The sequence below is a fragment of the Misgurnus anguillicaudatus genome, chromosome 11 (assembly GCF_027580225.2).
Source record: "Misgurnus anguillicaudatus chromosome 11, ASM2758022v2, whole genome shotgun sequence".
Taxonomy (NCBI): domain Eukaryota; kingdom Metazoa; phylum Chordata; class Actinopteri; order Cypriniformes; family Cobitidae; genus Misgurnus; species Misgurnus anguillicaudatus.
The window spans coordinates 13718676-13732330 of NC_073347.2; the positions used below are offsets into that span (position 1 = coordinate 13718676).

Genomic DNA, 13655 nt, shown 5'->3' on the forward strand with positions numbered 1-13655 from the left:
GACTATACGTTGACTATGATGTTGTAGATTTTAACATCTAAGAGATTCATATCACATCATTCTGTACTCCTACAATACAACCCTCTTTGGCTCCGGGCCCAAACGTAACATTCTTGCATGCATATGATCACGAGATATTGTTTTACCTTTTTGCTGGAAGTGTCTTGTAAAATCAGTACTATTAACTATGTACTGCAACTCATTTTACCAAAATAACACAAACCCTTTTAGAGGAGACAAACACAAGATTTGTGTCCGATTTCCTTATGCACCACCCAAACTCTACAGTGTATTAAAATACAGGCTGATACAGTACGTGACAGAGCACTTTATTGTTTCAATTCATTACCCGTGGCGGATTAGAAATCAATAACAGAACAAATTATTCTGCCAGCCTGTATACGTCAACAGCAGAACCTGTTCCACCTGACATATCCAGTAGTAAAATAATCTATTGTTTTATAGCTTTTACACGTCAGCACAGATGAGTCATGTTGAGTTTATTACAAAACAAGTACATGAAAACACATTTGGATCTCTGCAGTTCATGTAAAAACAATGCCAAATAAAAAGAGAACTTTAACATAGACATTAATACTGTTTTAAAAGTATTAACCTGGTAAAGCGTAAACAAACCAATAGACAGGTTCCCATGTTGAGTATATTGGGTAGCAATGAATTCACAATTCCCACGTCCCTGTGGTATTACTGTGTTAATGAAACAGGAAAACATAACATCTTGCCCTTGGATAGAGAGAGAGAGATAATGAGTATATATCTTGGGTTTTGACTGTTTGAACAAGCACAGGCCAAGATGGTTGAGAATATTTCTCACATACTGTAGAGAGCAAATAGTGAATTAAACATTAAGTGAATTGATAACATTTCTAGATGGACTTTTTTGCCATGGTGACAGGAATAGGTCTAAGCAGCTTTATTATATGCACTTTAAGAGGCAGCCCACACAATCCTACCCATAACCATACAACTCTGTACTGATAGATCTGAGACTTGAAATGTGGTCTGCAGTGCGATAGATTTAACAATTGTGATCCAGTGATTTACTGTTTTCTAGATAAAATCATCCTAAATATAAAGAACACTTCTGTGAAAATATAACATTGATATCTTAAATATTGACTGAGTAAGGCCATGTCAAAGATTGAAATTAAAATCATCGATTGAAATCAAACTTTGATAATGAGACTTTAAACTGCAGACATTGTTACAGTTTATAATGTACACAAGCAGAGAAATAGGTAATATACAGTCTTGGGGTCCTGTTATTTTGACATTTGTGCACATATGAATCATATTAGGGTGAAATAATATTTCTTTAATTAAATGACAGATTTTTTAGATCCAAGTTGGCATGATGTTAGCTACAGTAAATGTCTAGCCATGATCTATTATCCAACTATGAATTACAAAAAAGTTTGACACAAAAGAAAATAAATATACACAAAACTGTACATATCTGTAAAATAAATATTTCCACTGAAACATGTTTTTTTATACACATCTATATGTTGGAAGAAAGTTTGCATTACTAAAGAGACCAAATTAAAACCTACATCACAACCAAACAACAGTGAAACTTCTTATCACGAACTATAGAGGGCATAAAACTTGTAATAATTATACATCGGGGGGCTTTAAAGGGACACCCGATAATGAAAAATCTGTCTTCACTTACTCACCCTCATGTTGTTCCAAACTCATACATTTCTGGGTAACCAAACCGATCTGGGGCACCATAGACTTCCACTGTATTTTTTTCTACTATGGAAGTTAATGGTGCCCCAGATGTACTTTGTTACAAACATTTATTAAAATATAGTATTGTGTTCAGCAGAACAAATAAATGAATACAGGTTTGGAACAACTTAAGGGTGAGTAAATGTCAGAATTTTCATGTTTGGGTGTACTATCCCTTTAAGTAAAAGTACAAAACCAATGTAACATTCAATCAATAACAATTCACCCATGCCTGATGACATAGTGTACAGGCCGGTTTCACTTAAAATAGCTTGAAGTGACATATCTTAACATATATATGTGCTATTTGTCTCATAATGCACACCAGTAATGTTTTTATTTTATTTTAAAATTTTATAAAAGTTTTTTAACTTAAATTTTTTCACTTAAAGTGAAAAATTTAAGGTGAAAACAAATTTTTAAAACATTTTAACATTTTAAACTAGGGCTGTCACGATTATGAAATTTTGCAGACGGTTACTTGTCTAATAAATTGTGGCGATAATGACGATTAATTGGCTTGGTTTTAGGGCTTTGGTGGTTATGGAGATTAATTGACTATTTTATTGCTTTGACATTTAATTCTCATGCTTTTTTTGCTTGTTTATGAAATAATTTTCACACATTATTGTGATTATTTAAATTAAATATTTTGCAAGATTTTCCTGGCAGTAAATATTAAAGCACATAATACAAATTTGAAAGTAATCTGATACGGTCTCATTTATACAGGCGCTGCAGCTCCCCCTTGTGTTCTTTAGAAAGATGTGCAATCATTGTGGTGATCTGAAATCATTGCGATGAGGTCAAACAATCGCAATGAGACGATTATTTAATCATTGTGACAGCCCTATTTTAAACTTAAAACTTTTCACTTAAAGTCACCAATTGAAGTAATTTTTGATTTGTAATTTGACCCAACTTTTACTTTTTACAGTGTACTCTACAGTGTCATTCTGTCACATATTGCTGAGCAGTTACCTTAAATGAGACATAAGAAAAGACATAATGACAATTTTGCAAACTATTTCCATGCATTCTCCAGGCTCTCTTTTGATCTTATTTTCCCGTTTTCCATCTCTGTCTCTCTCTAGCATCCCGTAAAATCGCTCTCAATGGGGCCCATAGTTGAGATCTATCTCATCCACAAACCTGTCCTGGCATGTTAGAAGAATTTGCACGGAGCCCCTCTCGCAGGAATATAAGACTCACGGGGATGTAAACATTGCAGGAACAGACCGTACGAGCTGTATGGCGACAAGCATCTCATCACAGACTGTGACCCTCTGGGAGAGCGTAGGTCAGATCTGTATGCAAATCATTCGGCTCTTATTAGACAATAGGATGGAGATGTATGCACAGACATGAAAGCCATTTGTCGAACGGAAATAACAAAAAAGTGGAAGGAGGATTCGGAAAAATGAGGAAAACAACAAGTAGGTGGTGTGTAGTGTAGCTCAATTGGTGTTAGCGACGCAAAGGTCTTGGGTTTGATCCCAGGAAACCCACATACTAAAAAAATGAATTTTTCCAAGTTACCCAAAAATGAAAATGTTATCACTGAATAATATCGTTCCTGAATTGTCCTTTATTTTACAGTGAAAAAAAGAAGAAAAGTGAAGAGAGTAGCCCATGCCCGAAAAACATGACAGGATCGTTCAACAACACAAAAACAGAGATCATGAGCACATAGATTAAAGGACAAAAAGTGAAGAACAGAGAGAAGAAAAACAAGTACACTATCAGCATTGCTCATCTCAGCTCCGTACTGAACATGTGGCCTTAATGTTCTCCATTCGGCTTCACTGCAATCGGCATATTCTGATCTAAACAGCTTGATCCAGGTGCTTTGCTTTCTTTAAGCAGCGGGAGATTCGCCAAAGCCCTCTTGCACGCAAGTGTGGGCTGGATCAGTTCCATTTACACAATTGAATTCTCACTGGACATAAAGGCATAATTAAACCCATTATATACTCATAGTTCATCATGTCCCAAAAAGAGACATTACTAGTTCCTGTTGGGAACTAGAGACATTACTAGTTCCCAATATTAGTTCCTGTTAACACTGTAAGGTCTGTAAAAAGTGGTGGTGTAATAACCGGTGGTGTCAAAAGCATCTCGGAAGGTCAGCATCCGATTTACCTCTCCTCCGTGGTTGCCGTGACAACACAGCAGGTGATGATGCTGGAATTCCGATGGAGTCCAACAAACAACCTGGTGGTGGTCAGTTCTTCTGCATGCACAACAGTGGACAGATCTGCACACATTTCACAGCATTTTCAGCAGCGCCTTACACAAACAAATGCTACATAAAGTGCGTCCCAGTGGTAATACTGTCTAAATCGTCCCAGTTCCCCACCCAGACCCCAATTTCATCACACTATTAATACCATCAAGTGCATTTCTCATTATCCCTATCTGTTTTATCCGTTAATTTGTTATTAGAGGCCAAAACTGATATGGTGAGTTAAGATATAAATACTAAAATATGTCCTACGTAAGACATTCAGCGCACCACGGCACTTTTAAAGTGGCTTTTTTTGTACAGGTGTGACGCCTGATTTACACTGCCTAGTTCCTTACTACTGTATGTTCTCCAAAGTAGTTTATAAGTGAATAATTCGCTCTATTCCCTCGCCCCCAACCCAAATACTAACATAAGTATGCTGAAATCGGTTCTGCTGAGGTAGAACGTCCATTGTATGTGTTGCAGCCTTTGCTACTTTGTGACCAGTGGATACTCCTTCTCAGTAAATGTCAAAAGCTCAACATTTGAAATGTAAACGGAGAAGTGAGCGTTCCTTTTAAAGGAATAGCAACGCTTTGTTTATCGTCCAATAAAAGGAGCCGTGTCCGATCATTAGCATCCAGTTTGGGTGAAGCATGACTTTCAGGAAACTCAAACCTGCGCCCTCAATGTTCATACTGAGCTCTCATCAGGTTTACTGCATAGCTGCGTGTGCTTCCTCTTCTCCAGGATCTTGTTGAGTTCCTCCGTGAAGGAGTAATAAAGAGGAGACGTTGTGTCTCCATCGGTCTGCCTGAGTAACACGTAACTGTTGCCATTCATCTTGCGTAGGACGTTGGGCAGGGTGGCGGACAGTCCGTTTACAAACTCTGACTCTGAAGAAGGTGGCGGGAGAGGTGGAGCAGGAGGGAGATCTTTATTGGGCGATGTTGGAGCTTCTCCAGGAACGATCTGCAGAAGACCATCGTGAGTGTCCGCTTTGCCATTGCAGTGGCTAGAAATGGTCTTGAGCTCCATGTGGGCACCTCTCTTCTTTTCAGCACGAGCGGCCGCCCGTAGAGAGTATTTACCTTTACGCCCTTGCAAACAGAATCCTACGTAAAGAAGGACGACTGTTAGAACCAGACACAATCCTCCTAAAATGATGATGAGGGAAAGATACATGGCCTCCATGTTTTTCAGAGACAGGAACTCGAAGCGAGGAGATAGTGGGGTGGGATTGAAGTCCTCCACGGAGTCGCTCTGGGATGTCTTCCAGAGGATCGCTGTGGTCACGTGCGACTGCGTTGGCTTTACGGGTGGAGGTGGTGGCAGCCCCGAACGAACAGTCAGGGTGTAGATGACTACAGGAACATGAAGGCCGTTCTCCAGGGCGAAGCAGCAGTAGTTACCGCCCTGGTTGGGACGTGCCTCGATGACCAGAAGACCGTCGGTGCCAATGCGATAGCCGGAGTCCAGCCCGTAACCCTGCAATTTGTTTTCATTCAACGTCCACTCAGGGGTTGCCAGGTTGGAGCTGAGCTCGCACTGAAGCAGCACATCATCGCCCACCATCACGGACCGAGACCGGTATAACACTTGATCTATAAAAAATAAATAAATATATAAATATTACATTTACAATAAAAAGAAGCAATGCTGTCAACAGAGAAAAACACTTTACAAACTTATTAATGATTTCCTCGTGAATTATCTTCTAATTCGGGACTAACTTGCAACCTTTACATTAGCAACCCTTAGCTACTTATCTCATCCCACATGGTGAACATGTAGCATTAGCTATGACTCAGTACACAGTTAAGCAATTGCATTTGACTACACAGATTAAAACAAGTCACTGACTAACAACAAATGTGGTCGTACCATCTGCTGTAGATTCATCACAGCCCTTATTTCCATTCAGAATGTCTTGCGTCAGATTGGCTCTACAAATAGAGAAAAGATATTAATATTAGATATTATAGTTCAACAGGTGGCCTACTGCAAAAGTCTCTGCTTTATACATTCACATTTAAGTTCCAAGTTGATGTAAATCTTGACAAAATCAAGCTACGTGCTTAACTACTGGTTTAAAGAGTACTGACATTGAGATGTTGATCAAAACCGTACAACAGATGCACACTGTATTCAAGACCATACATGTCTACCTGGTGTTGTGCAATGTAATCTTCACACACTCCAGTCCGTCCCAAGCACAGAAGGGATCACGGGCCATGACGCATTCGAAGCAAGAGGAATATCTTTTGCATGTGGACAAAGGCAGCTGCACCACTGAGGTGGGTGAACCGACATACACACTCATCTGGCAACAAAAGATTCAAGTGGGAAGTAAGATTTAGATTATATAAAATAGATGTGTCACACTAAAATACTGCACATTTGTATGGAAGGTGTTGGAAGCCTCGCAGTGATGCATTTAGAGACATTGGGTTCTATCATACACCCGGAATGACACATACACTCAACGCAAGTGTTTTTTTGCTAGTTTTAACCCGGCGCAATGATAATTTTCACGTTTAGCGCCACGTTGTTTAAATAGCAAATGCAGTTGCGCCCAATTTTGCACCCATGGGCGTTCAAGTCTGAAAACGAGCTGTGTTCAGGTGCCTTGCTATTTTGAGACAACTAAATTTGCAATATTGTTTTTGTTATCTGGGTGATTCTCACGAAACCATTGAAACACCACGGCACTAATGATTTTAGCTAAAAAATGTGTAATATAGTAATATTAAAAAGCATCAGAATTAACACAATACTGTGTTCTACCTTGCACAATGTGTGATTTTAACATAAGAATTTACAATTTGTCAATTTTATCTAATTTTCTTCTTAAATTCTCATTACCGCAATGCGTCCGGCTATGTTTGAACATGTGTTATGTTGTAATTTAAACAAATTAACACAAAAATATTTAGAAAAAAAATAAATCGATGTTTTGCTAGACTACTTTAGATGACAGAAAAATAATTTACTGAATATTGATGTATAATAATAATGAAGAAAAATTAGGAAAATGTTGTGTCCATGCCTGATGTTCTCATCCTCCGCAACACTTTTTGAGAACAGTTTAAGCACACATACAGAGTTTTAATAAAGTTTGATTTTGAGTGACCAAGCACATGGACCAGTTACTTCAAGATGGCTACCAGGTAAGATCATCTCTTTTTATCTTTCCAGTTAAATTTGAAATATTCTCTTGTCAGAATGCTTACACAACATTTTGATTATCATTACCGAAACAGGTAGTTTTCTACATTTCGAAAAATTTTTGATTTACAATTTTTTTATGAAAATGTTCTTTATTAAAGTCTAATTATATGCACTGAATAAAAAATGAGCAAAGCCTTCATGGCTTCTCTATTTTTAGCAAAACATACTGGGGTACCTCATCCTCCGCAACACCATTCTCATATACCACAATTATTTAATAGCAGTTGCGGTAAAGAGAACTTCTGTTTCGGAAATGAGAATTTAAGCATATTGTTTATTACTTTTAAATATCTCTTATGAATTTAATACAAATTTAAAATGTAATAACTGTTGAGATTGTGCTTTAGGATGCTTCATTGTAGAAAATCAGCAAGTGAGAAAAAAGCTTAAGCAAAGGCCAGGTTGACAAAGTTCAGGGAGAAACTTTACAACAACCCAGAATAGCTCGAGGAGCACAGAAGGAAGGAGAGAGAGAGGTTAGGTTTGGAGATATTACTAGCAGGTGTATTTAGCAAAAAACACACTACAGTGTTAGGAAATGTACGTGACACACACACAACACAACGCAACAAGTCTATAATATATTAAGATGTGTACATAATTTTTTTTCTTCCAATGTTGTGAGACATGCTAATTTAATGTAATGCTTTCTTTCCACTTTCAGGTATCAAAGACAACCTAGCAATGGCACGCCTCGCGTCTAGGCGCTGCAACAGCAGTTGCTTCACAAGATCCACAAAGTTGGATCACAATTCATTAGGACTGTGCATTAACCCTTTTCGCCTCTGCTGTCTTCGCAGCATGTGGGTTGTGTTCGAGAGTGGGGGGGGGCGTGTTGTAGACGCTTATGTGAGGATGGGCCCTGGGGTGAGCAACACAAAACCAACTGAAGAGAAAAATGCTCTGTTTTTGACAAAATAACAATCTTTATTACATTTAACACACAAACATTTCAACATAAAGTCCCTGCGTCGCCCGCAACAGCCAGTGGGACATCCAACGAGACTCTCATTCTTTTCCGCCGCTCAGCGTTCTGTCCTTCACAGCACTCTCGTCAGGAACCCGGCTTCGTTCCGGACGGCAGTCCCCCAGGACCCGGTTTCTTGCATCATATACTGGAGGATTTGTGCCAGGGACTCTTGCGATGCACCACCGGTTCTGGTCCATGAGACACAGGGTGGTGAGGTAGGAAGTGGCTCATAGCCTTAGAGCTTTTCACCGCTTCCGAGAAATGCTCCGTGATTGTGCCCACCGTGTCCCCACACAGGCCGGATAGAGAAACACGCGTGACTGTGCATGAGCACCATGAGTGGTCTTCGTGGCCCTTATCGCCATAGTGTGCAATGCAGACAGAGCCTCTCCCAGGCGCGGGTATGCTTTTTCGGACAGGTGTGCTGTCATAAGGCTTCACTACCCTCAAAGCTGTGCCACACCATCCAAGGACAAGGGGCAGAGGTGAGCAGCCACAGCGTCCTTGATGGGGGGAATACACAAGTACCCTACCTAAGAAAAAAATGGGGGGAGGGGTAGCCCACGCTTTGGTGACTTTCCTCCGAATGGTGATTTGGTGATTTTCCTCGGCGGCCCGAGTGAAGAAAACAAAAGTCAAGATTGCTTCTCTGGGGATCTTGTGGGGTGCTCCACTCAAACTCCAAGTCCTGCATGGCTTTGAAGAGAATGTGCACCAGTTCCTTGTAGAAGGAGGGCTGTGTGGCTGATGCACCACGTGGAGCCTGGTCCCAGTCTCCGTCCAATGCTGTCAGAGACATCTTCCTCCGCTGGAAACCCAAAGGAAACAGACATGGCAGCTCCCGGTTCAGGACACAGGCTCTCGGCGACAAACTAAAGTGGGTAGAGAGGGGAGGACGACCACCTGCGGGTCTTTGCCGGCAGTGGGACACTGCAGTAAGAAACATCCAAGGGCGATGTTGAGCCGGGTCATGAGCACCTTCATCGGGAGATCCTCACAATAAGGGACACCCTAAGCCAACAATTGCTGCCTTTGGGTGGAGAAGCCCCAAGCAGAGCACACAGAGCTTGTGTGAATTGGGTGGGTCCATCAGACCTCCGCACCACAAGCAGATTTGCGACATCCCGGAACATAGAGAGGGCTGCTTACATTTTAACCTAAATACAATTTTGCTGCCTATGAAGTCTGTCCTAAAGCATTTCTCATTGTCATTGTCTCATAAGGCAGCGAGTCAACAAGTCAGCTGTTAAGCTTTCGGACACAGCCTCTCTCTCTCTTGCGCATTAATGGAAACAGATACAGAATGATAAAAGGTCAGAAGACCAAATCATATCCAGCAAGGAAATATTTTTCATCTTATTTACACAAATGTTTTGTGATATCCAGCTGACATTAGCTGGCCATTTCTCAATCCGATGGTTGCAGCCTTCAGAGCTCGCATTTGTAGGCAGCATATGTCATCAAGACCATCTTATTTCAGTATGTTAAATGCATAATGGGGACTTAAATATGACACAAAGGGATATTAATATAGGCCTTCCTGTTCTCATGTTTTTTCTATAATATTTTTTCAAAGTCTACACAATGAATTTGAACGCATGATGCGTTCAGTTTTTTCTACTTTATAATTTGTTTTTAACAAAATCTCAGGCTAGTATATGTATTCTCATTACCGAAATAATTAACCTCATTTCCGAAACCTATGTATCATTACCGCAACAGATACTTATTAAATGTTAATTTCATTAATAGAAGCATAATACTTTTAATTTAAATACATGTGCAGAATCTCCAAATTATGTTCTTTCGGGTTTGTCATGCCATTTTGAAAATGTGTCATGTTTCTTCAAAATATAAAAAAAAAGTTGCAAATTATGGAAGGTGTTGCGGTATATGAGCTAAATAAAACAAAATAAAAAAACCGTTAAATTTAAAATAAATATTATTTCAGAATTTCAATTTACTGTGCATGACTATAAATAATCCATTTTTTAAAATGTGAAATTATATTAGCTTTCCTAACAGTGTTGATGTTTTCTGACTGTTGCGGTAATGAGATTTTTTAGGACTTACTTTTGAAATTATGTTACAAAAAGTGTTAAATGATAAGTACACTTTTTTTAAATTAATGTTCCCATATACTCCAGACTTTGTTTCTAATGTCTGGTGGGGAAAAAAGTAAATTTAAGCAATTTTTACATTTTCATGCTTGACATTTTTCAAACCAAGTTTTCGTGAGAATCACCCATCTAATGAGCGCATTATTCAATTCAATTCAATTTTATTTATATAGCGCTTTTCACAATACTCAATTGTTTCAAAGCAGCTTTACATTAATAGAAGCAGTAAAAGCACAGAAAAACGACAGATAGCACAACATAATACACAATAGCATAAGCAGTCAAATTTGCTGCGGCTATGACTCGACATTATGAGCGAGCGTATTACTAATGTAACGTCTAGAAGAAGAAGCTAAGTTAAGCCCAAGCAGGCTACCTCCCCGGGGTAAAAAACCCCCTAGGAGAAAAAAAATTAGTAATATGCGCCTATAAACGGGACGACAACACGCGTTAATTTGCTTATCACATGGATGCGCAACAGCACATAAACGTTTTGAAATATGAAAAATCAAAGGATTAAAATGTAAAAGATTATTATTGAGTCTCTTGGGCATAAATTAGGATCGATTATGAGACGTTAGAAGGTGTAAAGAGCTGCATCACCTGTAGCCTGGTAAGCAAATAAATGCTTTGCTTTAAACAAATGCATCTATTTTTAACTGTTTTTTTAAAAAATGCTACCCCACAGATTTATTATATGATGAAAGGTTTTAATCCAAAAAAATAACGATTTTAATAAAAATGAAAACAACACAATTTTTTAAAATTATTCTTAAACTGGTGGTCTTCTTCCTCCGATTAGTTTTTCAGTTTACAAATTCCGCTTTCTAAATAGGGATTAGGCATGGCGCCAGGCAAACTGGCTTTTAAAGAGGATGAGAGCCGAGACTCTCATTGGTTTATTGCACGCTACACCCAAAACACTCCCATTGCTCATTAGGGGAATAGGAACAACCTTTCAGGCCGTGCGCTTGGTGCATAAACCATTTTTCCCGTCGTTAAATTAGCAAAAGTGGAATCGAACATGCCCGTTTAGACCGTGCGCTTTAGACAATGCGCTTAGATCGGTAAAATGAGGCCCATTTACCGAATTCAACAAATTCTCATCTGTTTCTCTGAGATGACTATACTCTCCACTGGCTGTGGTTCTTCAAACAACTGTAGTTCCTCAATAATGTGTAGTTGATCATTGACCTTCACAGCTCGCTGGAGCCAACCTTCATCTGGATGTCATTACAAATACATCACATGCATAAAGGTACACAAAACCTGCATTCATTATATGCATGTGTGCTAGGGATGCACCAATATATCTGCATATAAAATATAAAGCAATTTATTTATTACACAGCTAATTGTTTAAAAACAGCCCATGATTAGGGCAGAAAATGAATCAGAATTCATGCTGTGTAATTATTTTCAATTAGGTCACAATGAACTGCACTTTATGATTTCGTGACATGATAATTTGAAACAAAGAGTAAAACGCAAAACTATTGGTATCTATATCAGTAATCGAATATCAGTATTGACACAGACATTTTGTATGGGTGCATCCCTAATGTATACACTAGTGAATCTGAGCATTTTTAGCAGATTTTAGTCAAATTTTTTAACATCCTGAATTTTAAACCTAACAAGTGCTATTGGAAAGTCCCTGTAACATACCTGTCCCAATAAAGAGCATGTCATATATTTGAGCATCTAGACCAGTCACTCTGTGTACGGCAATTTTAGTGTAATCCACGTTCCTCCTAAACAGCAGGGGGCGCTGTCCTTGTGGAAGGATCTGCCTGTACATGAGTGGATGGCGACGTACAAAGTGAAGGACATCATCTGGGAGGTTGGTGGATGAGTTGATGCCTTTTGCTCTAAGTTGATCTGTGATGCACTAAAGAACAATGTAAAGCATAAGCAAACAACATAAATGTTGTTCTCTGATCCCTGTTTTTTACCATAAAAAGCTTGGAAAAGCAAGGACATTTACAAAAATAACTCCAAATGTGCTTATCTGAAATATGACGGACATATGTATCTTGGATTACTTGAGGGTGAGCAAATTATGAGGTAATTTTGTATATTTGGCTGGAGTATTGCTTTAAATACAAGTGTATATTTCTATCCAAAGTGAATTACAGTGCATTCAAGGGTGTTTTTACATCTGTAGTTCGGTTAATTTGGTCCGGACCAAAAGCAAAAAATGATGCCTTGTAGCTTTTTAGTAGTTTTGGGTACTTTTCACACCACACTGATTGCTCTGATCCGTACCAGTTGAAACAAACCAAAATTCGGACATGTGATAAGATCCACATCACTCATTGGCCACATGCCATTGAACGTATTTCCTAAACTGCTTCTCGTTTGGACAGAATCAACGTGCGCAAATTTCAACGGAACCCCGGAAGTAAACAAAAAGGAGGAAAATACAGCAGACACCGTGGACAGACGACTGCGCGCTGTAATTATGTTTGTGGTTGTTATACATCAGGGATGGGCAACTTCGGTCCTGGATGGCCGGTGTCCCGCAGAGTCTAGCTCCAACTTCCCTCAGCACACCTGCCTGAAAGTTTCTAGTATGCCTCGTAAGTCCTTAATTGGCTGCTTCAGGTGTGTTTAATTATGGTTGGAGCTAAACTCTGCAGGACACCGGCCCTCCAGGACCGAAGTTGCCCATCCCTGTTATACATAGTTTGTATACAGCACTCTAGACAAAATGTTCGTTTCCAGAATGATGCTTGAAAACAATGTTTTAATGCACTGCAAAGCCATCAAATTTCTAAGGCTCCGCCTGCACCTCCTCGCAACTCCAGGTATGTCCTCGATGTGACATTGTGCTAATATTGCTAATAGAAACTGTCAACAAACACTTCCTCATCCCCAAATGCACAGCGCAGCTGACTACGGCAGCTTCGATCTCGGATCGTGTTCTCATCACAAACGAATCACTACAGAGTTCGTTTGAAAGCGTACCGAGACCACCTCTTCAAAGAGGTCTCGGTCCGCTTGTTTGGTCTGTTTTTGGTGCGCACCAGAGTTCGATCGCTACATTCTCACCTGCCCAAACGAACTGCACCCAGTGAGCAATCGAAGTCTGGTATGATTCAACCGAACTAAATAAGGCAGGTGTAAAAGCACCCCAAGATACACATTTGCATAAGTACCCACAACCTTTGGAATGTTAACGCAAAGCTAGAGGAACAAAAACCAATTTCCTTTAATTTCTAGAAACTTCAAAACTTTGTTAAAGCCGCATTCTCAACCCTCACTAATACATAGACCCAAGCTTTGGAAATGCAGCTGATTTGAAATTTTCTGCCCGCTTCTAATCTCCGTGGCAATAGGCTTTGAT

The 13655-nt window shown here is 39.4% G+C and overlaps 1 protein-coding gene across 1 annotated transcript in view; it reads right to left on the bottom strand.

Annotated features, from left to right (window-relative positions):
- Positions 1–466: 466 nt before the first annotated feature.
- sema4ga (sema domain, immunoglobulin domain (Ig), transmembrane domain (TM) and short cytoplasmic domain, (semaphorin) 4Ga) overlaps positions 467–13655 on the bottom strand; it is a 40768-nt gene continuing 27579 nt past the window's right edge. The window contains exons 11-15 of the mRNA XM_073873075.1: positions 11975–12197; positions 11409–11529; positions 6154–6303; positions 5870–5931; positions 467–5589 (exon numbers count right to left, since the gene is read on the bottom strand). Of these exons, the coding sequence (XP_073729176.1) occupies positions 4679–5589; positions 5870–5931; positions 6154–6303; positions 11409–11529; positions 11975–12197 (1467 nt within the window). The 3' untranslated portion in view covers positions 467–4678. The remainder of the gene's footprint in view (positions 5590–5869; positions 5932–6153; positions 6304–11408; positions 11530–11974; positions 12198–13655) is intronic.